The sequence below is a fragment of the Opisthocomus hoazin genome, chromosome 2 (genome assembly GCF_030867145.1).
Source record: "Opisthocomus hoazin isolate bOpiHoa1 chromosome 2, bOpiHoa1.hap1, whole genome shotgun sequence".
Classification (NCBI taxonomy): Eukaryota; Metazoa; Chordata; class Aves; order Opisthocomiformes; family Opisthocomidae; genus Opisthocomus; species Opisthocomus hoazin.
The window spans coordinates 130,278,519-130,306,276 of NC_134415.1; the positions used below are offsets into that span (position 1 = coordinate 130,278,519).

Below are 27,758 nucleotides of genomic sequence, written 5' to 3' on the forward strand. Positions count from 1 at the left end.
CCACCACTGTAAGAAAACCTCATTGACATAGGTATTCTTATTGAGCACATTAGGTAACCAGCCACAAAACTCCTTCTATGGTTAATATTTATTACTATATCACAGATGTAGAAGCGCAATATAGATGGAGAACAGACAGCAGTGTTCAACTGCCATTGACTCGGTATGTGACCTTGAGTGAGTCACTTGGCCCTCGTGCCTCAGTTTCTCTGTTTATAAAATACTGATACCTCAGCAAAGCACTTAAAAAGATTTACAAATGAAGGTACAAAGTATTATTTTATCATAGAAGGACAGCGGCTCTGCTATAACGAATCACATGTGAAACATCAGAGCCGTACTCCACTAGCACACCACGCAAGTTCTGGCCATAAATCGATCGCTTCTGATTAGGTTAGGCTTTACGACGCAGTAATTGCGATAGCAGCAGTTTCATAAGTGAAACGAGCACTTTGCTCAGCAGCGTTATTATGTAGGAAGCCTGCATGAACAACAAGCTTTTGGTAAACCCGACTTTAACAGCCAAGAAAAGAAGCATCCCAAACACAATACGCTTTTTAAGGATATCTATCATAACAGCTTCTCCACATGCTTTTACGGTCACAGGCTAACCCTGTATAAGCACCTAGCCGAGCGGGAGGAGAGGGGAAGGAAATCAAACAATACCATGTTTAAAGAAAGACCAGATTTCAAGCAAATATATCTCTTTTTAGCAGGCACAACACAGAAATAAATGTGTTTCTCACAGTTACGAGATGAAATTTTCAGTTGGCCAGCAACTACAGAGGCGATTCTCTACTTCTTGCTGTGGACCACATGACTGCCTCAATACATAAGAACACGTTATGTGCCAACTTACAATGCAGACCACATAGTTAATAGTTTGCAACCTCCTTTCCCCCAGCAGATCTTCGGAGTTGAGTAATAAAATTCCTCACATGATTTCAATGAGAGGGTTCACTTGTCAGAGGCCGTTTCAAGATAGTATCATATGTCAGGGAGGTGCTCATCAGACGAAGCTTTCCAACCCTGCGTTTTCAAGGCTCAACTGAAAAGGAGTAAACTTAAGGCTAGAAAGTTTGAAACTGGAAGAAAGAAAAATAACCTCTGGACTGTATTTTTAAAATGTGGAAGTTAGCCACTTAACGAGGGGAGGAAGAATAACTCCGATAAAAGCCCTGGCAAACCCCGGAGATCACAGACTGATTACTAGTTCTGCCGCAGACTCCATGTAGGAACCTGGGCACATTAATCCCTCTACACCCTGGTTTGCCACCTGCGAAATGAAAAATAACACCTCTTTTCATATCCTGTTATTCTTGCTGGTATTGTTCCCCAAATTAAAAGCATTTGTCAAAACACTTATCTTTAGCATTAACACTGGAAATTGCATTCATAGCTAGCATACAATCCGTTCGCATGACTGAGTGTTCAAATATGAACTCTTAGTGTACTTTCCTACCCAGCCATCCTAATTTTATACGTTTCAGAAGGGAGCTTTAGTCAATACAGGCATATTAGAATGCTAAAACACAGTTTATTAGTAATCTTATGTATAAAATCAGCTTCAGGGATATAACTTAGAGCAAAAAAAAATTCAAACTCTCCTCATTATCTCCTAAAAATCCCACTATAATCATGACATTGGTCTCACTTCATTGATAACCCACAAGATAATATTATCAGCATAGGTATAATTAAAGCCCAATCCCATGAGGACGTGCACACAGATCCAATGTTCGCTCCATTAAAATCAGTATAAAGTGAAACCGACTTCAGTGACTTTAGAAGTGACAAAGCTGCATAAAGTTACCGGGAGGAGATACAAAGGCATGGGTTTTTGCAGTAAGATTTTTAAGCTGACAGCACCCATTCAAGTGATTGATTTCAAATCCTAAACTTTCCATATGAAAAATATTTGCCACAGATCCCAATGCTGTAATGTATAACTCTGTAGTGCCCCTAAAATCTCTACACGGATATCACAGTAAAGCACAAGTTGCTTTCTTTAGATTAAAAAGTCCTGTCATTTCATGTAAAACAGTTTATTTTCTAACACAGACAACCAAACACTTTCAGAGACCCCTTTATGATGGGGACAGTACAGCATTCCTCCTTTCTCATGTTTCAGTTGCATTAATTCTCCCAATTCCCCTCCCAAACATCACAGCCTAAAGACCCGAACTTCACCACTGCCCCACTGACACCCAACAAAAAACCAGCAGTCCCAAAAGTTAATGATACAACAATTGTTGAAATCCATGCTTTTTAAAAAATCATTTTATTAAAAAACAAAATTAAAATAGTTTAAAAGTGAATGTCTGAACCCCTCTGTCTTCCCTGCTCCAGATACTGATGAAAAAAAATGTATCAAACACTCCCATGAACTTATGGATTATCACTATAAACACTTCATAATAATTAATTTTTCGAAACACTGGACAGCCATGAACTTTTAATATCCTTTTGAAAGAGAACATTAAGACCTCACAGAAACTGCCTTAGAACTAAGCTTTCTGCAGCTGACACTGGTTACTGATTCTGTGGAATTATCAGAATCACAATGCTAGGGAGATGCATGTTTTCTAGAAAGGTCAACAAATAGCAAGGAATTGCTCAAGACTGCTCAGTAAGGTAGTTCCAGAGGTAAGCAGGCCTCATCCACACAGGATTTTCTTCAAGATTTCCTTACCACCCTTTAAAAATCCTGCAGTTTCACCTATGGTAGCATTCTTATAACACAGCTGGCAGTCTGCATACCACAATGTCGTCTAGACCTGCTCTGAACGGGAGTTGGATGACACAGGAGTAAAAATGCTGATGCCTGTTCTGGTGCTAAAGGAACAACAGGAGGAAGAACAGACATCGCTGAGTAAAACACAAGTTCCTTGTTCCCAGCCTCATGCCCAGGCTCGTCAGAAAATTCTGTCAACCATACAGAAAAAGTTGTGGCTGTCGTGGGGCTAAAGAAGAATCTTCACGCAAGGGGAAAAGAGCATTCCCACACTCCGGTCTTCAGATGCGGTATCAAGCCCCACTCTTTCACAGAGCCTGGAGCTCCCAGAACACGCAGGTAACAAATGCATCCCTGCACAGGTAACATATTCCATCCCTTTCTCACTCTCCCCTCCCTCCCTCTCCCACCCGCATCTCGGAGACGTTTTCATAGCAATTTGGAAGAGAAATGGCAAAAAGGGAGATGTAAAACACAGAAATAAATAAAGTTTGTTCTCCACTGTTGACGGATTTGGCCCTAGCATGACAGGAGCGAAGAAATGTGAAGAGTGATAAATCCATATATACCTACTCCAAACTACACCCGACATCCCAAGGGACACGGTATAATGGTAAATAAATATAGATGTAGTTCCTACTAATGAGGCAGGGTACAGCGAGGCCAAAGAAAATGCAATCATCTCAGGGAAAAAAACTGCACAGGACTCCTCCTCTCCCATCCATGGAGGAAATCAAATGCCAGCTGCACCATCCCAGGAAGGAAGCAGAGCCTGTACCTGATGAGCCCTGCAGAAATCAGCTAGTCATATCACGGGACGCAAGCAAAAGGCACTTCAGGGTTTTGCCAGCCCACGAATCATCTGCGGAGAACAACTGCTCTCTCTCACACGATATATTTTACATAGTACCATTCAGAGAAATTGGAGGGTGTTTTTTTTCTTCCACCAGTTTCTTTTTTTCTCCATCCCCGTTAGTTTGAAGCAGGAGCACGTAGCTAGCGTCTATCAGATCTGCTCTGCCAGCGCTCGCAAAACCGTGTCCTGGCCACCAGTTTAACGCTTTCCTCCCTACAAAGTTTTCATCTCTCCAGCTTTTGTTCGTATACATTCTGTACTTAAAAGCCACTTCTCCGTACTCCCAATGTTACTCGAGCAGGAGAACAAATTGAGATACACCAGACTGCACAGACAAACAGCACACACGCTCACAATCTTCATTTCCTCTTCCTTCTTCCCTCCCCACACCCAAAAAAAGCTTTTTTTTTTTTTTTGTCCCTAACACGAAGGGACTGGGAAAAACAGCACACACGAAAAAGGCTTTTTCAGACCTAAGGCAAAAAAAAAAAAAAGAGAAAAAAGAAAAAACCAAAATGCTTTCCGGAGAAGTGCTCTGCAAACATACCAAGAGACACTCTTAGAGCAACTACGCAAAAAAAAAAACCCGTCAGACAAAACTGAGGTTGAAGAACTCGGCTCGGTCTGCCTCGCATCTGTATTGTGAACCTCCAAACATTCGCCTCTGGTTCTGTTTTAAACCCGAACCGAAGCAAAAACAGTTCAGCGGCATTCCCTGCCCCTTCCTCCCACCGCTCCCGGCGTGAAACCCGCTCTTCTTCCGAAAGAAAAGATCCCAGGCACGGATACAAAAAAGCATTTCCCCCCTCCCCCCCACCCATCTCTTCCCCAGAACTACAAAATAAACCAGGCTCTGACACCCCGCCCGAGCTCTCCTCGCACATTTTGGGAACGACTTCCCTCCGGGTCCTCCTCCCCACCCGTTCCCATCTTTCAACTCTCCAGCAACAAGGCAACCCCCGGCTCCTCGCTTTCGCCCTCCCCCCAAAACCCCTCTCTCCGAACCCCGGGAGCCGCCAACAGATCTCGCCCCTCCTCGCCCTGGGGATCCAGCGGGGTCTGGGGCACCCGTTCCCCCCCACCCCCAGAAGCACAAAGCACCGGGGCTCCCCTAAAAAAGCCCCTGGAGCCCCCCCAGCCAGGGCAGAGCTCCCGCGGGGAGGGCGGCTGGATGCCGGGCTCCCTCTTTCCTCAGCCAAGCTTCGGCCGAGGGGGGCGGGGGTCCTGGGGACGGGGAGCAGGGGGGGCCCCCCACCTCCCAGCCCCAAACTCAGCAGCGAACAAAACCGAAACACAAAAAAAAAAAACCCCAAAAAACCAAAAAAACCCAACAAACCAGCACCCCCCCAGGCTGAGGGGACTCCGCCACCACGAGTCCGCCCCCCCCCCCCACCGCACATACCCCCCACACCTGGGGTGGAAAAAAATAGGAAGAAATAAATAAATAGCAGGGAGGAGGATGGAGGAGTCTTGTCTAAAACCCGGCGGCTTGCCGTGCCCGGCCCTCCCGCGGACGCCGATCCCCCCACCCCTCAAACCCCTCAAACTCTGCGGCCCGGGTGAGGGGCTGCACCACCCCCCCCCCCCCCGCCCCTCACGCACATCCCGCGCTGCGAGGAAAACCCGCTCTCCGGCGCGGCGCGACTCCCCCGCCGGCAGCCGCCGAGCCGGCTGAGGGGGGGACCCCCTGCCCGCTCCCCCTCCCTCTCTCCAGCCCACCCACCCGCCCGCCCCCTCCCCTCACAAGCGCCGCTCTCGCCCTCCTTCCTCCCCACCCCCCCCCCCCCCACGCTCCCACACTCACCTCTGGGTGCTGGCGGCGGCTCCACCTCAGCGGGGAACGGCGGGAGTGGGGGGGTCCCCCCGCCCGCCCCCGCCCCAGCCTGAGGGGAGACGAACGGGGGCGCAGAGGGACGAGAACAATGGGGGGGGGGGAGGAAACCCCTCGGCCGCCGAGCCCCCCTCCCCGGCCCCCCCCAGGACAAGGGCCCCCTCCCCGCCTGGCTCCGCTCCCGCCGCTCCCTCCTCGCTGGCTCCCTCTTTTTTTTTTTTTTTTTTTTTTTTTTTTTTTTGGCTCAATCACACCAGACTGACTGTCTTTGTCTGTCTGACAAGCGCCATGTTGATATCAACATCCAAGCTCCCACCTGCTGCCGCTGTGAGACCCTGGGACTTGTAGTTCCCCCCTCCTCAGGGTGACGGGGAGAGCCTCCGAGAGGGGACTACAACTCCCAGCATGCCTCGGGGGCGCGGCGCTCCAATGGAGCGGGGGGAGGCGCGGGGCGGACTGCAACTCCCGGCACGTCTCGGGAGGGAGGGGAGGGCTCGGCCATGACTTCATCCTGGGCGGGGGGGAGGCGGGACTACAAGTCCCATGATGCTGGGGGAGAGGGGTGGCGGGGCCGGGCAGGAAGGTGGGGCAGGGTTGTCCCGGTAAATAGAACCGGGTGAAGCATGAAGCTGGTGAGTGCGTGGGGGGAAGTGTTTGTGAGGGGTGGGCTCTGGCCTGCTCCCCCTTCCCCCGGCGGTGGGGGTGTTCCCGGGATCGCCTCTGGGCTGCGGCAGCCTCAGCCCCGCCGGGCCTGAGGGGAAGCTGAGGCGGGCGGCCCTGAGGGGAGCCCCGCGCGCCAGCGGCCGTTCAGCGGTCGGCAGGGAGCTGCCCGCTGAGGGGACGCGGCCTCGGCGGGCGGGAAGGGGCAGAGGCCTGGGCGGGCGGCTCGCCTCCGGCCCTCTGCCGCCCTCCAGCCGCGCCGGGCTTGGGGTTTTGGGTCGGGCGGAACGTCGGTGGGGTTCGAGAGGAAAAGGAGTTAGAGCGTACCCTCAGCAAGTCTGCTGATGACACCAAACTGGGAGGAGTGGTGGATACACCGGCAGGTTGTGCTGCCATCCAGCGAGACCTGGACAGGCTGGAGAGTTGGGCAGAGAGGAACCTGATGAGGTTCAACAAGGGCAAGGGCAGGGTCCTGCACCTGGGGAGGAACAACCCCAGGCACCAGGACAGGCTGGGGCTGAGCTGCTGGAGAGCAGCTCTGCGGAGAGGGACTGGGAGTGCTGGGGGACGACAGGGTGACCATGAGCCAGCAGCGTGCCCTGGGTGCCAAGAAGGCCAATGGGATCCTGGGGTGCATGAGGAGGAGTGTGGGCAGCAGGGCGAGGGAGGTTCTCCTCCCCCTCTGCTCTGCCCTGGTGAGGCCCCATCTGCAGTGCTGTGTCCAGTTCTGGGCTCCCCAGTTCAAGAAAGATGAGGAGCTACTGGAGAGAGTCCAGCGGAGGGCTACGAGGATGATGAGGGGACTGGAGCATCTCTCCTCCAAGGAGAGGCTGAGGGAGCTGGGCTTGTTCAGCCTGGAGAAGAGAAGGCTGAGAGGGGACCTTAGAAATGCCTCTAAATATCTGCAGGGTGGGGGTCAGGAGGACGGGGCCAGACGCTTTGCAGTGGTGCCCAGCGACAGGACAAGGGGCAACGGGCACAAACTGAAGCCTGGGAAGTTCCAGCTGAACCCGAGGAAGAACTTCTTCCCTCTGAGGGTGACGGAGCCCTGGCCCAGGCTGCCCAGAGGGGCTGTGGAGTCTCCTTCTCTGGAGATATTCCAGCCCTGCCTGGACACGGTGTTGTGCCCCTTGCTCTGGGTGACCCTGCTTGGGCAGGGGGTTGGGCTGGGTGACCCACAGAGGTCCCTTCCAACCCCGACCATTCTGTGACTCTGTGATTCTGTGGAGGTGTTTCAGGAGGTGTTTCTCTTCCTCCTTGCCCTTAAGCAGGAATCTTGCTGTGGAGCTGGGCCATTGCGTGTGTGCCTCACACTGGGCTGCTCTAGGAATATTAGTAAATCCACGTGGTTCATTATTATGAATCATTTTCATCGGCAGTATGATGTTAATACCAGTAATTAGTAGTAAGAAAATCAGCCTGGAATGGCTTTGTCGAGGGCACACTGTGCTTCTGACAGATACTTTGGTTCTGATACCCCAATCTTCTAAAGGGAAGTTTATCAGTAAATACATTACCCATATTATTGATCTGGTCTGCAGAGTTCCCTCTTCAGCTGTTTTAAGTTTCCCAGAGACCTTGGATTCAGCCACTACTTCATATTCTGGGAAGAATTTCCCTGTTCCACATCATGTGCTGCGATTCTCTGGAGGTGAAAACCAAAGCAGCTTTCGGAATACCTGAGTGTAATGTTTGATTTGTTTCACCTGAGGTTACACCGGTGTCAAACATAAGATTGTCTCTCAGTGTTGAGACTGAGGAGTTTGTCTTGAGGAAGCTTCGTAGCAGTGAGTGTGGATTCTGGGCTCGTTTTGAGGCTTCCAATAAAACACTGCTAGTGGTGTAACGGTGTAAAATTAATTCGGTAGGCAGGCAGCCGAAGAGCTTGATCCTGCATATTGTCACGTAGTCAATGAAGTCTCTGTGCGTGGATGAATACTACCAGTGGTAGAAACAGTGCAAAGCTAAGCACTTCTGGATGTGATTGTAGAGGCTGATAAAATGCAGGAGAGAGAAGGAAACCGAGATATCTTTAAATGAAAACCATAATGGAAATGCTGAGCTCTTTGTAATGCCTAGAGTTTTGCATAGAGAGAGGGAAGGGGGTGGGGGGAGGAAATACAAGCTGTCTGAAATCTTTTACACCTATGTATAAATTTGGGGACTTGGGATCATAAGACCAGATTCTTCACTTTATGTTTGTCTGGAGATACGTCTGAATCTCGGGGTTGTGGAGGGAGGAGTTGGATGCTGTTTCGCACTCTTTTTTCCTATATTTGGGTTGAATTTGGAAGAACAAGGACTCCAGACCTGGTTCAGAATCCCCTGAAAATGTCAGACTCCCACAGATTCGAATGTGCTTTGGTCCAGGCAAACCCAGTTGCGACTTTCCCCTTAGATTTTAAGCTCGCGTGTGATATTAATACTGAAAGAATGCACTGCAGTATTTGTTGGCTTCAGTTGGAATTCAAAGCACTGGCTTTAACCTGCAATATGTTGAATGTTTTGGAGCTGCTGGCGTGAGACATCATCTCTTTTCTCTGTCACGTTGCCATCCATGAGATCACCAGAGACGCTCGGAGCTGGCGAGCGCACAGCGTGAAGCAGATGCCTGCTGAGAACCTGCCTCTGGGAGGGCTTTCACATCTGGAGTTAGCCCTCGTCTTGATCTCTTTGTGCCCCGCTCTGTCAAACTTTCATCCAATTCACAAAGCCTGCCAAGAAAGTTGTGAGCTGAGGCGGGCGTATGCCTGTCTTTTGTATGTTGTGGCTTTTTTACATTACTTTTGTAATTAGGAGATGGGGCGCCTAGTGTTGTCCCAAAACCTGGGGTTCGTTTACGCGGTGTGCAATGCGCCAATACACACACAGAGCAGAGGTATTTTATTGCGTATTTGCGCAGGTATGGGTGTCTGTCCCAAGACAGCACCCCTCATTCACAAATCTACAGTCATTTATACACTTAACATTACCATATTCATCTTCCTAATACATATGCATCATTAGTCTATTTAATAATTGGTTAAAACCTTCTCGCCCAGTATGTAAATCGGTAGGCGTGCTCAGTTTCTTCATCTTTCGGGTCTGGGGTGTAGTTGTGGTTGGTGGCCTGTGGGTCAGTGGTCGCGATCGACCCTTGCTGGAATTACCTTTTCCCTACTTTCCTCCGCTTATTGGCAATCTCAGCAGCTTTTCATAGCTCGGTAGCTCTTCTGGCAATTCATCACTGTCTGGTTCTACTTTGGACAAGCACATCTTGCTCATGAAACAATAACACATTGTTCAAGATCCTGTTTCTTAGTTCTTCTAAACTTAGTATAGTTAATTTTAAACTTACAAAATTACAAAACTTTTAACTATAGTGAGGGTAGGGCTTTACAAAAATACCTGTTGCAGCAATAGCCTGGTTAGTTTCAATTATTATTTCGCATTTTGATTCCCCTTTTGAATCCTTAGTATACTAGCATGATACCTGCGCTGGCCTTTAGCCATAAAGGAATAAAGATGGAAGCAAACAAATCTTAGAGCAAAAAGGACTTGCATTTTAGTCCAGTCAGGAATATCAGTGACTGGGGTCTCTGGATCTGTTTTAAACAGTAGCAAGTATAAACTGGGTGGAAATTACCGCATTTATAGTGTGTATAGAGACATATATATTGCAGACACTCAGATTCTTGGATTCCTAATCTAAACTTGTAACAGTCCCAGAAATGTCACCTGTGCAAATAGCTGTGTAGCATATATGAATTGCTTTTTTACTGGAGTCGGATAGAAAGAGTCTGTTGACTCTTAGGAATCCATTTACCACAGTGTGACAGCCACAGATATAGATTATTTTAGATGCTTTTAAAGAAGAAAAAAGGAAGATTTTCCAGTTAGCTCGTAGATGTCAGGGTCACGATCCTATTCATGATTTTTAAAAAAGTAAGAAAGTGTTTTGCTGATAAAAGTGTGATATTTCATTGCCTTTTTTAATTGCCCATAGTTTAAAAGCTACAGCAGTAGTTTATATCTTATTTTTCCCTTCATTTCTTTCTATTTACTTGGATTTATAGCTTCAGTTGTCAAAGTTCTGGTCTGGTGAGAACTGAATTTCACGTGTGTATTTCACATTTGCGAATAAAACAACTGAATTCCTTACTTGTATACTCACTTCTTCACCAGCTTGGCTTTTCACATTTTTTTTTAAACTTTGCTAACAGCAGGCAAGATGTAGTGTTTCTCCTTCCTAGTTAAGGTTTTGTGAATTTAAAACAAAAGCCTATGTGATATTTTTAATTTAATATTTGAGGCTTAGTAGCTTTTTAATATTTAAATATAATTTAAAACAGGTTTTTGATGAATGTGTGTAAGTATTCTCCTTGGGAGTTGTTAATCTAGACGGTTGCAGTCCCGTGTTAACATATTGTGAGCAGAGGTAGAAAATGAAATGATTAATCTACCTTCTTTCCACTTCGTAGAATGAAGTACGGAAAGCCAGCATAAGGTATAAATGACTTAGAAAATGACTGAGTCTGTTTTTAGTGCGGTGCATGGCCAACCAATTGATATTTTTCATCTTAATTGACCAAAACTTGAATTCAAAAGTTAAAGTTTGACCACCTGAGCGTTGCTGTGCTGCCAGATGCCCAGACTTCGTAGATGCAAAAGCTTGTATTCGAGGTGCAAAATCTCCTATTCTTGCAGTCCCTGAAGGACCATCAACTGGCCACGCTCTATTCAGACATTTACGTTTCTAATCCCACATTTTAAAGCTGGCGTTTTTATTCACTTCTCTTCTTATTCAAAGCTTCAGCTGCTCCTGTGCCTTGTTAAACGTTTGCCGATCTCTGTACAAGAGGTGACTGCATCTCAATGATGCTGAAGTGCCCCTGTACATAACCCCCTTACTGGCTCATTAAGCTTGCAAAGCATTTGGGATTTCTCAGTACACAAACCCTGCCATTCAGGTATGGTTCTCCTGTCCCCTCGTGTTTCCTGTTTGCCTTTAGCAAGACAAAAAGCAGGTGAGAGCGTGCCCCAGAGCAGCTGGGGTGCACAGGTACACCTTCCGCTGACCTGCGCCAAGCGGCCACGGAAGGTGGGGGCTGCACCTCCTTTGGTGGCTTAGGCTGGTTGCTTACGGAAATAAAACTTGTGTTCCCACAGGGATTCTCTCCCTCCCTTTCCACCCCGAGTGATTTTCAGATTTGCTGGCCAATTGCCACCGAGTTTTGCCAGGAGGACTGAGTTTTGAAGAAACTGATTTTCTGGGTTTTTTGTGAAAATAGGTGGTGGTTAGAACAAAAGAGATTCTATGTGTGTCCTAAATTGAGAGAGGAGCTATGCCATGCTCTCAGCCCTTACGATCAGAAAAGCTTGTCTGAAGAAATTCAGCACCCTAATACCCTGGCGTGGGGAAATCTCAGTGAACACACACAGCTGTGAGACACAGATACAGAGGAAATCAGATTTTCTTCTGGTGTGAATGAACTACGTGTTTAAAAGCAAGGGAAAAAAGGCAATTTTCAGGGGGGTTCAGTCTATTGGTAAAGGTCATGAGTAACTCACCCTCATATTCTTCTTTCAGTACTGCCTGTCAGGACATCCAACCTTACCATGCAATGTACTCAAGTTCAAATCCACCACCATCATGTTGGACTGCGGGCTGGATATGACGTCCACCCTCAATTTCCTCCCATTGCCACTGGTTCAGAGGTATGTTCTGCGGCCTGTAAGCACTTAGGCTGTGTCTTCTTGGGTTGGAGTTGGAGTGCTCTGCGTGAAATGGTGTATTGGAAGGAGGGAGGGGGTGAGTACAAACGGACAGCATCATCTGATGTCATAAATAGACTTTGTTCACTTAAAAATTCTCTTTATCAAAATAACGTCCTTTGGCTCAGTAGACGGAAGACATTTTATGGATTTATTGATTGGTTTTTCGGGATAATTTATTCTAAGCTTCAGTAAAGTATTGCTGCAACTGCTCAGCACAAGTGAGGTCACATATCTGTCATCTTTCTGGCTTCTTCACGCAAGATGAGATAAATGGGTAACTGAGATGGAGTGCATGGAGCCCTGCAACTACTGTTTAACCACCATCTTCTCAGGCTTTTCTTCAGGGCACCGACTAATGCAAAGAAAAAGAGCACTTAACAGTCCTTGTTAGTTGACTTGATGGCATAATTGTTCCCTTTTAAAAATGAAATAAATAAAAGGGCAATGCAGCTGGGCGCAGGAATGGAGCGGCCGTGAAACAAGAATAGAGTCCAGAAGAGAATCCTGAGATCAAGACTCCCCCTTCTATGCCCTAACTACAAGGTCGTGCTTTCCCAGGTTTTTAGCTGCATTTGGATATTCAGTTAGGGTGACTTATGTCTTGCATAAATAGAGCAAATAACGAAAATGAGGGGTTGGAAAGGTGGGAATGAGTAACTCTTGGTGATGGGAAGCAGTAGGATTTTCCACAAAAACCATTTAGTAACTTTGATCTGCGAGGAAACAAGTGAGGAGCATTGTGGGTTCAGGGGAGGCTTGACTGAGAGGGGGAGAATATGATTGGGAAAGGGAGTTTTCTAAGTGACTTAATGAGGTTAAAGCAGTTTGTCCAGCACTTCCTATGATTAGTTAGTTTTTGGAGGGGGAAAGAATAGGCAGTGTATGCAATGTTCTGCAAGAACGTGGAGTTCAAGATCTGCTGTAGAGTAGGCAACAGATGCCTGAAGACGGATCAGTGTGATTGATAGTCAGTTTTTGTCCCATTCCGTAATGTAATTGCCGACTACAACGTTTAGGGGCAGTAGTAGATTTTGAAGGGATCCAGAAAATTTGGGAAATCCGCATACAGACAGAATTGCCTTGCATTCGCTTCCTCCCACCCCCCAAAGAAAAAAGAAATTGAGAGAGGAACAAGTAGCAAATTAGGTGACTGAACAAAGGCTTAAGAGGTTCTTTAGAACTGCAGGCATCAGCGCTCCCTGGGGATATGGCAGCTTTGTCTGCTGATAGCAGACCCTGGGAATGAACAGCCAAATTGCAGGTCACAACCTGGAATTCCCCACCTAACTCCAGAATGTCTGCACTAAAATGACTCAAACTCAATAAGAAAGGATGTCAGATTTGACCCCTGATGGCCCAGTGGAATCGGAGCAAACAGTTGGATTTAAATCAAATCAATCTTGTCGGTAAGGTGATTGAACACCCCTTACAGCAAGGATTGTCCTAAGCACATGGACTTGGGCAAGTAATTGATCTCTACAAAACAGATGTCCTGCGGGGAGTTGTGGAAACGAGTTAGAAACTTGAGAAGGAGTGTGGCTGCCACTAAAAAGTCCTTGTCTCTCTATAGTACGCATAGCTGTACGATTATGTATCAGGTCCCCACTACCACAGTGTCTAAATACCTCTGAAACTCAGTTGTGTATTGTCAACATAACGTGGCCAGGTGATAGAGAGCTGGCGTTATCATCAGTTTCCAGGTGGGAGACTACAAGAAGGACTGACTGCCTTAGGTCTGGCGTGAAGCGTGTAGCAGAGCAAGAATCTGAACATAGGTCTGTCAGATCTTAGGTTACTACCAGCTGTATGTCCTCTCAGAACCAGAAGTGTGGCTTCTTACAGCTAGGCTGAGAAGGACCCATGTGAAATCTTAACCAGAGAGGAGCTTCCCTCTGCTGTCTTTAAATCAGAGGTCCCCAAAGTGTGATCCATGAATCACTTGGGTTCTGCAAGTCTCTGTATGTGTCTGCAAAGGTGCCCTAAATTTTACCTCTGTGGAGCATAAAGGTATGACATTACTGAGGATCTTTGCTATGCAGCTAAATCCTGTGTCGTACCTGGCATGGGACTCTCCTTGAGCAAACATTTTGAGAGCCTGTGCTTTAATCTATAAGAGAGGGAAGTGCTGTAGTGTTTGTGTCATTAAAGGGACTGGACATTTTTTAGAGGTCTTTGCTCTTCAAAAAAAAGCCCGTCAAAAAGTATTTAGATTCCACCTTGGCCTGGAAATGGCAGTCCTTGTTCTCACCAGCCCACGGAGCATGTGCAAAATACCTGCAGTTGCCAAACGCTTTGTGCCACTTCGTGTACTTTAAAGGGGGTTTGTCAACTGGAATTTTCTCCCCTGTGCCAAAGTCAAATGCAAAACGGTAAAATGAACATGTGGGAAGCTCTTAACCTTTCCTGTCTAGCCATGACACACTTGCTCACATTATTTATGGGACAGTTCTAGCTATTTTGGATTAATCAATCACTCTATTACAATGTCAAAACTATGTCGACAGGAACTGTGCTACTTCTTGGCTTCAAGGTAGAGTCCTTTCTGTTCTGTGTTGCTTATTCCACTTTCACCCACACACAAGACCTGTCTGCTAATTTTGCCTCTCCTGACAAGACTGTATACTCCTCAGTGGATGCCAGGTTTAGTAGAAGTCAATAGTGCTCTTTCATCATGAATAAGGCAAAGAGCATACTAGGGTAAATTAGGAGGAGTAGGGCCAGCAAATCAAGGAAAGTGTATTCCTTTCTGTCTCATGTTGATGAAACCGTAACTGGATCCAGGTTTGGATTCCCAAATGGAGAGAGATGCTGAGAAACTGGAGAGGGGGTTCAGGGATTTCCAAGATGCTCAGGATCTGCAGCCCAGGACTACGTGGAGAGGTTGAGGGAGCTGGGCTTGTTCCATCTGGCAGAGAGGAGGCTAAACAGCCACCTGCGTCTGCTTGAAAGGAAGTTACGAAGGCGGCAGAGCCAAACTTCTCCACAGTGGCAGGCCGTGTAAGGGGTGAGTGGATGCAGACTGTGTCTTGAGAGGCTCAGGTTGGACACTAGCCTCCCAGTGCTGAAGTTTTTCTTAGCACTTTCGCTCATCCCCTAGAATGTTGTGCTCCGGGGATCTGCAAGACACAGCTGGACAAAGCCGTGGCTGACCTGATCTCCTGCTGGCTTTGAGACATTGGGCTGCAGCCCTCCAGATGTCGCTTCTAATGAAGGTTTCTGTCCTCTCCTCCCTTGTATGTCGAAGTTGTTGCGTATCGGAGTGGTGTGTTCTTGCTTCTTCCCTGCTTTTGCCGTAGCTCTTTTAGTCTCTGCGTCAGTTCTCAGCCCCCTCAGTCTCCAAAATACTGCTTTTAAATTGGGCTTTTGAGTGTGTCAGTGGGGTTTACATTTACCCACCTCATCTTTTTGATCATTAGATTTCTTCAGACTTACTCTTTATCCTCGAAAGGGGTTTGTGCTTCTCTGGCATAGCTTCTCAATAACATGTCCTTCTGCTCTGTTACCTTCTGTCTTCGCTCCTTGAGTCTTAGATTTCCCCTTTTTTCTTCCTTGTGGCTTTCTGGAGTGCCAGTTAGGATTTGTTCTTTTATATGGATGTTAGTCTGCACACAGCATTCCTCTAAGCCATTGAATCACTTGCTGTTCTCAAGATCTTAAGTTTGAAAGCCCTTACAGCTTAGAAGCATCCCTGTCTATAGTGCTTAGTGCACAGCACTTGCGGATTTCATTGCAACAGGGTTCTCAAGTTCTGTCTCCAAATCTGAGGTTGTTGCAGGGCTTGGTTCCAGGCAGGTTCAGTTCCATTGTTTCTTCAACTTTTTCTCTTTTGGATTTCTGTAGGTATGCCCAAATCTGGGCTGACAGTGGTTTTAGTGCCAAGTTGGCACTCACAAAAATCAAATGTCATTATGAAGTATGTCAGTTATGACAGCAAGAAGTGCTGCAGCAATTACTACTGTAAACTCAGGATTACAATGTCCACCTTGAAGTTTCTTTATTAGCATTTGAAACAGTTTAAAAAAGGAGCCTTGCCATTGCTGACTGGTACCAGACCTGCCAGCTGAACACAAGCTGTTGGAGCAAACCTCCTTGCCCCTTTGTCCTTCCAACACGGGTAAATACATTGTGCAGCTCTTGGTGTGGGTTTTCGGGATGAGACCGAAGTGTGAAACCATGATTTATGTGGACATAAAATCACAACCTCTGTGTGCATAAATGACTTAGTCCAGAGCACCCGTCTTTCCCTACCGTTGCTAATGGGAATATTTGTCGGCTTCTGTCCCAGAGCAGTTTTACAGTGCTTTGGTATTGTTGCAGGCATAGAGATTGTTGCTGCCCTAAACCTGCTTCTGTTTATACAGCCAGTTTCACCACAGGGCAATGTAAGCAGCGCTAAGCCTTTTTGAAATTCTCACCATAAATGACTAAAATCAAGCTCCCTGTGTGCGTTGTCCTCTTACTCTCTTTACTTATAAGTGTCATAATCATGATTTGTAAAAGTCATTTCAGCGAACGCTTAAACACAGTGAAACTGTCTGTCTGTTTTATTGAGATTGTTAGTTCCCTGAGACAGAAATGGTGTTCTCTTCCTGTATGACACCAAATAGGTCTATGCTTAGCAACTGATAATGATATCATTAATATTGCAATATTTTTTTTCTCTCTTTCTGCAGCCCCAGGCTGTCCAAACTTCCTGGTTGGGTTTTGAAAGATGGAAGCACATTTCTGGACAAGGTACTTTACTGATGGTTACAGTTTTCTTGCCATGCAAAAAGCTACCTGACAGGTTAGGAGCTTGCACTGCAGGAGCGATGCTTCCATGCTGACTCATCGCAAAGCTTGCTGTGTGTACCCTTACTAGCCATGATGTCCTTGTAGAGCAGAACATTTTGAAACAAAATGCTAAAAGCAACTCTGAGGCTTTCAGTCTTCAGAGGTAGCCTAGTTTTTTAAAAAATCCTCTTAAAATACAGAAATCATCAGTATGAATATTTTCTTATTTCATGGAGCTCCATAAATAATAGTGCTTTGCCTTCTTAGAGTGCCTTTTATTCAACAGCCTCACTTTTCTGACACTAAAGCTTCATAGCATGCTTATAAATGAGGTTGGCATCATACCCTTTTTTAGGCAGGAGAACTGAGAGAAACTGGATTGTTTGCCCATGGGAGGTCTCTTACAGACGAAAAGCACGTCTTTGGCCTCTGAAATCAACATGTGTTCTGCTGCTGGACATAGCAGGGAGGATATTATCTCCAGCCTCCTAATTCTAAGACACAGGACCTGCTCAGCTACATGAGACACATGGAATTTTTCTTTTTTTCCCCCTCTTTTCATTACATTAGTTTTGTAGGCAGAATTTATCCGGGACTTCAACCAAAACTAGGCACTGCAGCATCCAGCTTGATCTGCCATAGGGGAACAAAGAACACAAAAATATGTCAGAAGTTAGTAAAATAGGCAGATACATTTCAAATGTGTGCGGCGATAGGTATCAGTAGAGAAAATACTGTTTTAATAGACTGTTCTCTGACTATGTGAACTTTAAAGGAAAACGGTAATAATAGTTGCTTTTGTAGAGGACTTTGAGGTGGACAAAATGGATTGATGTGATTTTTACACGCAAGGGAGCTAAAGATCATAGATTAAAGATCTGATTTTAGTTCTCGTTGGAGACAAAAGAAACTGTATAGGCAGCATTTCTGTTAGTAAAATAGTAACAGCTCTATTCAGAGCTCAGGCTAACTGGCAATCGCAGAGCTACAGAGGCTCAGTGACAGGAATGGAGCTGCCCAGTTTGAACTGGCTACAATTTGTTTCTCCTGAACCCCAGCCTTGGTCTCAGAGGTTTGGGCTCCATTCTGTCCAAAGAATGGGTAGGCTGTCAGTATATTTTTATAGGTGATGTATTTACATTTCTGCAGTACTGCAGCTGCAGTATGTGCTCAGGAGAAATCTTCAAACTCGCACAGCGTGAATGGAAGTCAAGTGTTAAAAATTCAAAGGCAGCATCTCTTACCTTCACCTTGACCATTGTAACTGCTTGGAATGGTAAATTCTTTGACCCGTGCTGGAAAAAGGCAAGGGAAGGAGTCAAAGGGGGCTGTTTTATCATGTTGGGCGGACATTCCTGTTATAGCACTCTCTGGATGACAGTTATAAAACTGAAGTCCTGGAGAGGCATTGAAATTTGCTGCGATCTAGTTTTAATCATTTTGAACTCCCTTGAGATGAGGTTAGGAGACTTCTGCCACTAGATGTAATTGCTCATTCGTTATTAGTTGGCAGGTGCACTGTAATTATTAAGAACTGGATTCAATCTTTAATTCTGTCAGTCTGAAACTGGCTGAGACCACTCGCTTTGGGACAAGCAAGAGGATCATCCACAAGAGAAGGCAGAGTGGGTGATAGGTAACCTGTGAGGTGTGTTAGGACTAGAGTTGGGAATATTTTTGTTCCATACAAAATCCTGAAGAATGTGACTTTTTATGTGACAAAGATTTCTGATGTCAGCATTGAAAGAGGAGGAAGAAAATAGGGATTGGAGATCCAATAGAGATAAGTCTAACAAAAAGTGCAATGTGGCACTTAGATCCCCAAAAGATGTTTCATCAGATGCTCTGAGACAGGGGCTAAAAATTCAGTTCTGCTCCTTATAAGACAGAAAAGGTTTGATGTTATTTGGAACTAAAACTAAATTCCAAACTTGTAAGATGGCCAGGACACTATAAAAGTGCAGTGCACACCTTCCAGGTCAGGAGAGCAGCAGTTCAAAGAAGAGTGGTCTTCATGACCCACTTTTCATACTTCACTTTTGATTCTAATACACAAAGTCAGCTTGCATTGTTACAGATTTCCCAGCCAACGGATCTGCAGTTGGAGGAGCAGAGAAAATGCAGCTTCATAGGACAGCACCTCCTTCATGGCCCCAGCTAAGCCAGCCAGGGTCTCTCTTCTTACCTGCCAGAGCACTGTCTCTGTTCCTCCAAACGAGGATCTGATCCCTTGAAGTGCCAAGCAGCCTCAACTCGCATAAAAACAACTTCAGCAAGTCTGCTTACAGCAAGTGGTATCTGGAAGGGGGATAAACATAATGTAGTAACGGGCTGGATATTACCTGTGATAAAGAAAAGGTTTTGAAAGTGCAAAATCTGCTGCATCAGAGTAACATTGCATTGTATTTTTGTGTCTTCTCTGATGTGCTTTTCTCACAGGAACTAAAGGAGTGCTCTGGCCATGTGTTTGTAGACTCTGTCCCTGAGTTCTGTTTACCAGAGGTGAGTTTGTTCAAAGCCTTACTGAAAAATCTGACTCCATTCAGTCATGTGAGAGAAACTTGCTAAATAATTCTTAAAGGTTTCATGCTAATTTATTAGTACTCAGTAAATAATGCTACTAAAACCTCTTCGTTGTTAAAGTGCCTCTCGTATCTATGACACTGGAAAAAGGATGGAAACAGCCCTTTTCAACAATGGTTTTGGGAGGTCTGGAAGGTCTGCCTGAGTGGATCAATATCTCACAGAAGAATAAGACTTAACTGTCCCTTTCTGTGGGCCTTCCAAAGACAATATGACTGAGCTGGACTCGATTATGACAGGATACATGTGCTGATCTAGATAAGGGCAGTGAATGAAGACGAGGAAAGCTGCTTGTCTCTAACCACAGATGCGTGACCTGCCTAGCGGAGCTCCCCTGGGGAGCCGACCGTGTGGTTAAGCCCCTGTTAGATTCTGCTGGGCGGCAGTCGGACGTGCTGTTCTGCTGGCAGCAAATTTAGGTTAAAAAGTTTTGCTGCCGCCTTAGCTGTTCGTCACTGCCTCTTTGAGGGAAGAACTGTACCTTCGTATCCACTGACGTAACTGCAAGCAGCTGCTTCTCAAGCTGTTTTTTCCAAGGATATCTGGGTTTAAACAAAAAGAAAGCAAGACTACTGAAAATGTTTGAATTACCTGGGCTTACCTGACTGATCAGGTTAATGGTGTGTGTAGGAGAGCTGAAGAAGTAAAAGCTGAGCACAGAGTGGTGGGGGTGAATGGTGGGGGAATAGTCTGGGAATAGTATCCTCTTTCCTCAGCTGTGTTCAGCCTGTGATAACATCAGTTCTTTGATTTCATGTTGGGGCTGTTTGCTCTGTCTTTCAATGCTTTTTCAATGCTTTTGGGCAGGGATTTTTTTTTTTTTTCCTTTCTGCCTGACCTTGTTGACAGGAAGTACAAAGCGCTTCTGGAAGGCTGTTGTCACATTGCTGGGGCTCTGGCAATAGAGTTTATGTCTGTTGATTCCATGAAACTCACCTCTTTCAGCTTCTGACTCCTGTCACCTTGGTTCTTCTACCCCATGTGACAGGTCTGGTGCTAGTTTTGGCAAGTGATATCAACAGCTCTGTGTACGATTGCTTGTTTTCCCCAACAAGAATGGATATAATCCAGTCACAAAAAAACCCTCTTATAATTCTGTGTTCTTGTGTGCTTTCTGGTGACTGTCCTGTGGAAATGTTGTCTCAAAAATCAGGGTTCTGGGGATGAGGGAGGTGGGAAGCATCTGTATGCCTACGAAGTGCCGTTATGTCCCAGATCATGGGAAGGATGGAGTTTAGTTTATGGGTTCCCTTTGGAATCAAGGCCATGCACAGGAATGATCTGCTGGGGTTTAGGATGCTTCAGCTAGGCTGTCTGGTTACTTTGTCGGGCTGGAAAATACCCAGATCTGTAGCTCTACATAGAACTGATGTTGTGTTGCTGCTTCATTACACCACTGTCGTCACTGAATGTGACTCAGTTTCCCAGCAGTCCATGTTGCAACTAGAAGACAGCAACGAGGTACACATGTCACCATTGTAGGGACTTCACAAATGGCTTCTCAAAGGCTTCAGTTCCCAAAGTTCCCAACAGGTGCCAAGTCTTCTCCGCAAGCGCTAGGAATAGATCTGCGAGTGATACCCAGCTTGCATCTCTAGCTTCACAGGCTTCGCTGTCTGGAGGAGGGTTCAGATGTCACGACCAGCTGAGTGCTTCAGCAGAGTAGAAGTGTCGCTGGTGTTTGGCAGCACAGTATGAGAAGGAGCTTGTGTGAAAGAGGCTTTGTCTTTTTCTTTGTCTCCTTCCATGCCACTTCTTTTGAAGAAACTTGTCTGCAAAAACAGTTAGTTTGAGAATCACAGCATCACTTCCAGGAACACCATTGCCAAAGAAAGCGAAGTTTTGAATGTGATCCAGAAGCCACAAGGTGATAAGAGGCTGTCTCAGCAGCAGAGTACGCTTCCACATGTCGGAGTGCAGGGTGCAGCCCTCTCTTTGCTTGGCAACCTTCTGGTCTCTCTCACTTTACATTCAGGAAACATTTTTAAACCTCTTCAGTTCATAGGCACTTTTAGTGAGATTGCCGCAAGTCCCAGGGAAGATTTTACTTTGTTTCAGTTTTGACACCTTTTTCATCCTATTAGTAAATGCTTCTGGGATGCTGGGACGTGGGATGCTTAAGCTTGGAAAGTGGTAGCCTGTATCCTGACAGCTCACTGGGCTGGGATTCAGCTCAGGGCTGGGTGACTCCCCGTTTGATTCTCTATGCTCTGGACACAGCAGAAAACCGAGCCGTGAAGGGCCAGCTTGGTAGGAGCAGGCGTCAGCAGGCTTTCTGATACCGTGTGGCGAGTGTGGTTCTGCCTGGCAAGCTTGGTGAGATAAAAGAGTGCCCTGTCATGAGTCTGAGGATGGTGTTTCACCTGCTGTACTCAGCTTGGAGATCGTGCCTCCAGCATCAGCTGTGATCGTGGATCGAAACCATGAACGCCTGGCTAGGAGTTAAGCAGCTTGTCACCAGAGCACTGTGTCAGCCCTCTGAAAAGCCGAGTGACCTACTTTCTTGCCTTTTTAATTCAAATTGCTGGACCAAGCCTTGTAATCAGATAATACGTGTTTGATGAGTGTTGAATTCCATTAGCTGCTCTGTAATAACTGAGTTAGAGGTCATATATCTTGTAAATTTCTGACTTGACACCATTTGTGTTATAGCATTACCAGTAAATATTTCTAATTAAAATTCCTTTAACAATGTGTGAAATCTTCTTTCACTCTCTGAACTGCTGCGTTAACTGTCACATCAAAACAAATTGGACCCACCCGTCTGTTTTGTTGTATGCTATGAATGAGCTTCATCTGCGGCTGTAGAAAATGGGAATGATAAAGATGCCAAGCATTTAGTTTGGGAAAATATGAGAATTATGTTAAGCATGTGAAGAAATACGATCTGCGTCCATCTCTCTCACTCCCCTGGGGTACGGTGCCACATGCCCCATAAAAAGTAGGAGACACCCTGCTAAATCGCTGCTGCAGAAGTTTCGGTGTCTGCGCAGTGTTCCTGCCTGAGGAAGCGCACGGTGTTCCTGCCTGAGGAAGCGCACGCAGCAGTTCTGTGATAAAAGTCTAGTCCTCAGGCCTCTCTTAACGGCAGCCATTTCATTACATGAAAGGCAAACCCAGGACATGGTTTCCTTTTCAGGTTTGAGAAGGACATAATTTTAGGGGGCTTTTTAAATAGTTCTCGTTAGTTTAAAGGAAAGGTTAATCTTTGCCACAGCTGAGACATCCCCCCTTCCCATTTTTTGATAAACCAATTACATTCTTGCAACATAAAGTTTAAAAAAAAAAGAACAAAAAGCTTTTCTGCCATTGCTTAAACTGCGTGAAAGGGTTACATGTTGCTTATCTCTTTCCTCTGTTTTCAGACTGAGCTGCTTGACCTCTCCACGGTGGATGTAATCTTGATCTCAAACTATCACTGCATGATGGCATTGCCCTATATCACAGAGTGCACGGGGTTCACTGGAACCGTGTATGCCACTGAGCCCACTGTTCAAATTGGCAGGTAAAAAGCCCCTTAATATTCTCTGCTCCTTTTCCATCACTGCTAAGGAAAAGGTGTAAAGGACAATATGGGTAAAGGAGTAGTGTCTAATGTTCTGAAGAGGCTCTTAGGCAGTAGCTGAATGCCAGCCAAGTCCTTAGTGCTGCAAATGTGTTAACTCAATGTTTCCCAACCTCTGGAACCAACTGTCTTCAGCATGTACAGTGGGTGCTTTGTGTTGAGTCTAGGCAGAAGATGTGGGACAGTAGATCTTGAGTGCACTGAGACACCTTGATCAGCAATTACCAAATAGCCAACTTCAAACCTTCAAAAACCATGAATTGAACATCTCTCCTCCTCCACTCTGCTCCCCTTAAACAAAAGAGGAATCCCCAATCTTTTCACCAATAAAAGACTTTAAGATTATTGCCTCATAGTTTTGCAGCATTTGAAATGCATGTAATCACTCTTTCCTCCACACAATAGAAGGGAATTTAAGCTGACTTAGTCCGAAATGGCACTTGAGATACGTAAGCTCTGAGCTCCAAAGAGAAACGCTAAGAAAAACAGCAGAAATATGAGACTAGAAAATGTAAGACCTGACAATGTGGTCGAAAACTTAACATTTGGTCATCAAATTTGGCAGTCTTTTCTTACAAAGTTGTCTGTTGATGGGAGAAGGCAATACCAAAGGCTGCAGGTTTGGCCCTCCGTGAAGTCTGACTGGACTTGTGCTGTGTGCACCTCTCATGCAGAACAGCTGCCGTGTTCTGTAATGAGAAACCAGATTAAGCCATGGTATCTGAACTACTCTGTAAGCACTTTAGGGCAGGAATCTTTGTCTATTAAAGGTCCTATGCAAACTTTCCACGCCAGAGTAATTCTCTCTTTGTGTAAAAACAAACAGAAACTGAAGTCCTTGTAAGAGAAAGGAATTGTACAAATATGAGCTAGAAGCCGACCTCTGGGGTATTGCTGGCCCATAGTTGGAGATAACAAGCGTAGTCTTGTTGGAGAATATACTGGTGTGGTTCTCCCCATCACAAGCAATTCCAGATGCCATTCCTCTGCAGTTAAATCTGTCCCTTCCTACCTTCAAGGGGAAGCGTGCGTGCAATTACAAATGCTGCTTAATTTTGGGCAGTGAAATCTGCAGTGCCAATTTTTAATGCCTGATACCTTTTGCTGTCTCAAATGCTGTATTGTGCGTTTGTGGATGAGGAGAGTGCACTCTGACAAGGTGCTTGGCCTCTCTTAAGTGATAAACAGGCATCAGCTAACAAGAGTTACTCATATATTTTGTCTGATTCTGTATGACAAGCAGTCAGTAATGAGGAAATCATCTTGCGCAGGAGAGAAATTTGGGAGTTGCTCTTTTGCTGCCACTTTCCAAATAACCCGTAACCCAGTGGGCCAGATCCTCTGCTGTCGCAACCAGGCAGACAGAGTTGGACTAGCTTGAGCTTGAAACACTCACTGGGGAAACAGGGGTAGTACTGGTGAGCGGTAATTGCTGCAATGCCTCTGTGGGAAGAATCTCTCTTTAAAACTGCCTAATGATGTTACAATTTGTGTGGTAATTTGGAAACATTTGCGACAAAGTTCTCTCCTGGGTGAAAGGCTGCAATCCGAGTTTACTGATGGTGTCTTTTCAGACTTCTGATGGAAGAACTGGTGAATTCCATTGAACGTGTGCCAAAGGCTCAGTCTGCCTCCATGTGGAAGAACAAGGAGGTACAGAGGTAAGGAACAAGCCACCGGGAAAGGGTGACTGTCCTGAAACGCGAATCAAAGTTCAGAATTCACTGTAATGGTGGGTCAGCTGCCACCATTCCAGATTTGGTTTGCTACTACCATTAAACAGAAAAAAAAAAAAGCCTCAGAGGTTTACAGCTATGACTCCTTGCCTTGGTTCTTTCTTTAATGTTTTGCACATCGTTGGTCTTCCGAGCAATCACAGAAGTTTGATTCTTGGAGGGCGACTTGGTAACAACACATAAATCTCCCCTGATCTCCCCTCACATAATTAAGCTCCTTGATGGTGGATAAACCAGCAGATTTTTGTATTAACATCATAAAAAGTTGTTGAAATTAGCAAGCTATTTAAACTTAATTATATATTGTCTTGGAATAGTTTTAATTTAAAATTATATTTACATTCATGTTTGCGGAAATGCTAAGAAAGTCAGGGCAATTGTTTGAGGTCACTGGTGGCCAACCGCAGAGCAGTGCTACCTTGCTTCCCAGGGCTGCAGCCTCTTTTACACTTGAACAGCAGAGGTTGGGTTTTTTTGGCTTTTCAAAACATTTTTTCAAGACAAGCAAACTGAAATCTGAATGAAAAAGGTTAATTGGAAACTCCATGGCCGTTATTCCATCTATACGTAAAAACAAGGTACTCAAAACTGAGGTCTGCTACATCGAAAATTTTGAAAGTCTGTGTAATCTAAAAATTTTCCATACATTTTACTAATTGCAGCTAATGCTTTCCTTGGAAATAAAAACAACTTCAGGTGCACAACATGTTCTGTGGAGGAGACAGTTTTGGTTTTACCACATTTTAAAGATAGGGCCGGTTGATTAGAAAGTTATTTTTAAAAGCTGCTTTGTGCACTTTTAATTGATCTCCCATTTTCTATTCCTAATTCTTAACGTGGGTTGATATAAGAATTTACTAAAAATGAATTGTTTCATATATTATAAAAGTAAAAGTAGTCATGATATTTTCCAATATCACAAAGCAAAGAAATGAAAAATCCAAATTAGCTTATGTTTAGCTATATCTTGTACTCCCCTGCTGCGCTTAGGAGCAGTCTTATCTCGGCACTGAAAGTCTCTTCTGAAGAAGGCAAGTAAAACACAGATGTAAACAAAAACTAACAACAGTGACGTTGATCAGGATTTTGTGCCGATTGATGTATACTCTGAGCAGAATAGTGGGTTGTTTTTTTTTTATTTTGGAGTCTGCTGGCCTGACCAGAACCTGTCCTTAAGCTCACAGTGATGTGAGGAGAGAGAACTGGAGCCATTATTCTCGTCACACCACTGCATATGTTTTGTATGCATGGTTTAAAGGAGGATCATATATCTTAGAGCTCATTTAATGTCACTTTCCTGGTGCTCATATTTTAGAAAAAGTGCTGCCTAGCACTTTGTGCGCTGTTGACTATTCCAGAGGCGAACACAGAGAGGTGATCTTTGTTCTGATTCAACTGCTATAGAAGGCTAGAGTCTTTTTGCTGGAGCGGTGTTTAAAATACATTTTTCTGTCTTACATTGCTTGGGAAGTACTCTAACGTTGACAGTTCCTCCTTGGTACATCAAGTAGCTGTTGTGATGGTGTACCAGTGGAGGTAGTAGGAAGGTTTAAGAGCCCACCCCTGGGAACAGACAGAACCAACCCTTCCGTTCCACTGACAAGACCTCTGTAGAGCACAGAGCGCTGCCGCAATACCGTGTGTTGTTGGGAACCTTGATTGGATGGCAGGTCCCTTGACTTTCAAAAGTAAAATGCACATCTTGCCCAAAGATGAGATAGAGGCAGAGCAAAGCGTTGCTACGCTAGTGGGGATGGCCAGACGTAACTAGTAACGTTGTTCAGTAACAGAAGTCCACGTATCATAAACCGTGCCTCGAGGCCGGTACGAACCAGTGTTATCTGTGAGCTGGAACAGGGGGATAAATCTGAATTCCCTTTCCAGCTGTGCCCCACCTGTGCTCAGTTTCCCCCTTCAGCTCCCTATGCTTCTGTAAAAGGAGCTCCTATCCACCACAGAGGGTGTACAGGGACTTAATTAATGTTTGCAAAGTGTTTTGAGATTCCTGGTGACAAGTGTCATGCAAGCGTGAATGAAACTGATTATTATAGCACGTGAGCAAACAACTACTGATCCACAAATTAACACCTGGCTAATAGCACATGCAGGGTTGGACTGACATCCATTATTTAAGAAAATGTGATCCTTGGTGAATTTTTTTTGAACACTTGGCTGTTGCTAGAACAGAATACTTATTACTTCGGAGTCTAATTTTTCGGGCTGATCAATCACCATTACTGCTTTACAGTTCAGCTAGTTCTACTCTGAATGGTTAGTATAAAACACAAAGTATTATCTTCTTCATTAGATAAAGCATTGAAGCATTTTAAATGCAAATACTGTATAAAATATAAGTTCATTATAATGGCTTACATTTTTCCATTATCAGGTCCAGTCTGAACTAATTGCTTAGCAAGTTTTATTATCATTGGTTTTTATTTTAAAGGAGCAATCTCATGGAAGCTCTATAGATGCTTAACCAGGATATCTTTCACGCTGATTAGGATTTAATGGGCTAAAGAGTAAGTTTGCCTTATGAAAGATGCTTTGTTGACTACCTGTTCGATGGTTTCTAATGTTTTTCTGTAAAGTGTCTGAAACAGGCAGTTTCGTGAGGCAGAGGAGTGGACAAGAGAGGCCAGCATTCTGATCTGCTTGGAACTGCCACCATACTCCCCCTTCAGACAAGAACCTGTTATGTTGTACACTTAAATATCGTCCTTGGCATCGAACAGGAGGGACTGTCTCTGTGCAGATGCCCAGTTAAGAGCACAAGCCTCTGAGTTTCTTAAGCATAAATTTTGTATACTAACCACTGGACCATGCTGCTTCATGATCCCATCCTATTTGTGGCTGTAGGTTGGTTGTCCCGACATCTGCCCACGTCTGACTGGTTGTTAGGAGGTAGTCCATCATAGGGTGTTGCCGTAGTGTTAGTAGATTCACTCCAGACTTTAAAATATCCTCCAGTAACTCCCTGTACAGATTCTGAAAGGGTGGGTGACAGGTTGAATGCCAGCAGGGTCACATCTGAGGAACCAGCAGTCCGCGTTGGCTCTGCGTGCCACTCTTTGCTGAGTGAAACCACTGGAGACTGGTGCTACTGGTCTCTGTTAGGAATCAGAGTGATTTGCAGTGTAGCCACGGTGAAGGCTAATAGAAACTTACTTCAGTCACTAAGGACAATTCCCTACTTTTCTCCATTACCTGGAGATATATTCTCCTCTTCCCAGAAGAGAAGCTCCTGAAAGCATCCAACACTA

General features: G+C 45.3%; 2 protein-coding genes across 22 annotated transcripts in view; one reads left to right on the plus strand and one right to left on the minus strand.

The window, feature by feature from the left end:
• HMBOX1 (homeobox containing 1) overlaps nucleotides 1-5,707 on the minus strand; it is a 128,532-nt gene extending 122,825 nt beyond the window's left edge. For 14 of the 19 annotated variants that reach the window (XR_012763277.1, XR_012763276.1, XR_012763275.1 and 11 more), the window contains exon 1: nucleotides 5,395-5,706. The gene's annotated coding sequence lies outside the window, so the exon portion shown is untranslated. Of the gene's footprint in view, nucleotides 1-5,192; nucleotides 5,279-5,394 lie in introns of those variants that run through there. The other 5 variants (XM_075415060.1, XM_075415056.1, XM_075415048.1 and 2 more) reach the window with 2 other exon arrangements.
• A 277-nt stretch (nucleotides 5,708-5,984) lies between these two features.
• Nucleotides 5,985-27,758, plus strand: part of INTS9 (integrator complex subunit 9) — a 79,522-nt gene continuing 57,748 nt past the window's right edge. Inside the window, exons 1-6 of one of the 3 annotated variants that reach the window (XM_075415042.1) lie at nucleotides 5,985-6,053; nucleotides 11,651-11,778; nucleotides 16,512-16,572; nucleotides 19,051-19,113; nucleotides 22,560-22,699; nucleotides 24,334-24,420. In XM_075415042.1, coding sequence (XP_075271157.1) covers nucleotides 6,045-6,053; nucleotides 11,651-11,778; nucleotides 16,512-16,572; nucleotides 19,051-19,113; nucleotides 22,560-22,699; nucleotides 24,334-24,420 — 488 coding nt within the window. In that variant the 5' untranslated portion in view covers nucleotides 5,985-6,044. Of the gene's footprint in view, nucleotides 6,054-6,392; nucleotides 6,465-7,269; nucleotides 7,733-11,650; nucleotides 11,779-16,511; nucleotides 16,573-19,050; nucleotides 19,114-22,559; nucleotides 22,700-24,333; nucleotides 24,421-27,758 lie in introns of those variants that run through there. The other 2 variants (XM_075415040.1, XM_075415041.1) reach the window with 2 other exon arrangements.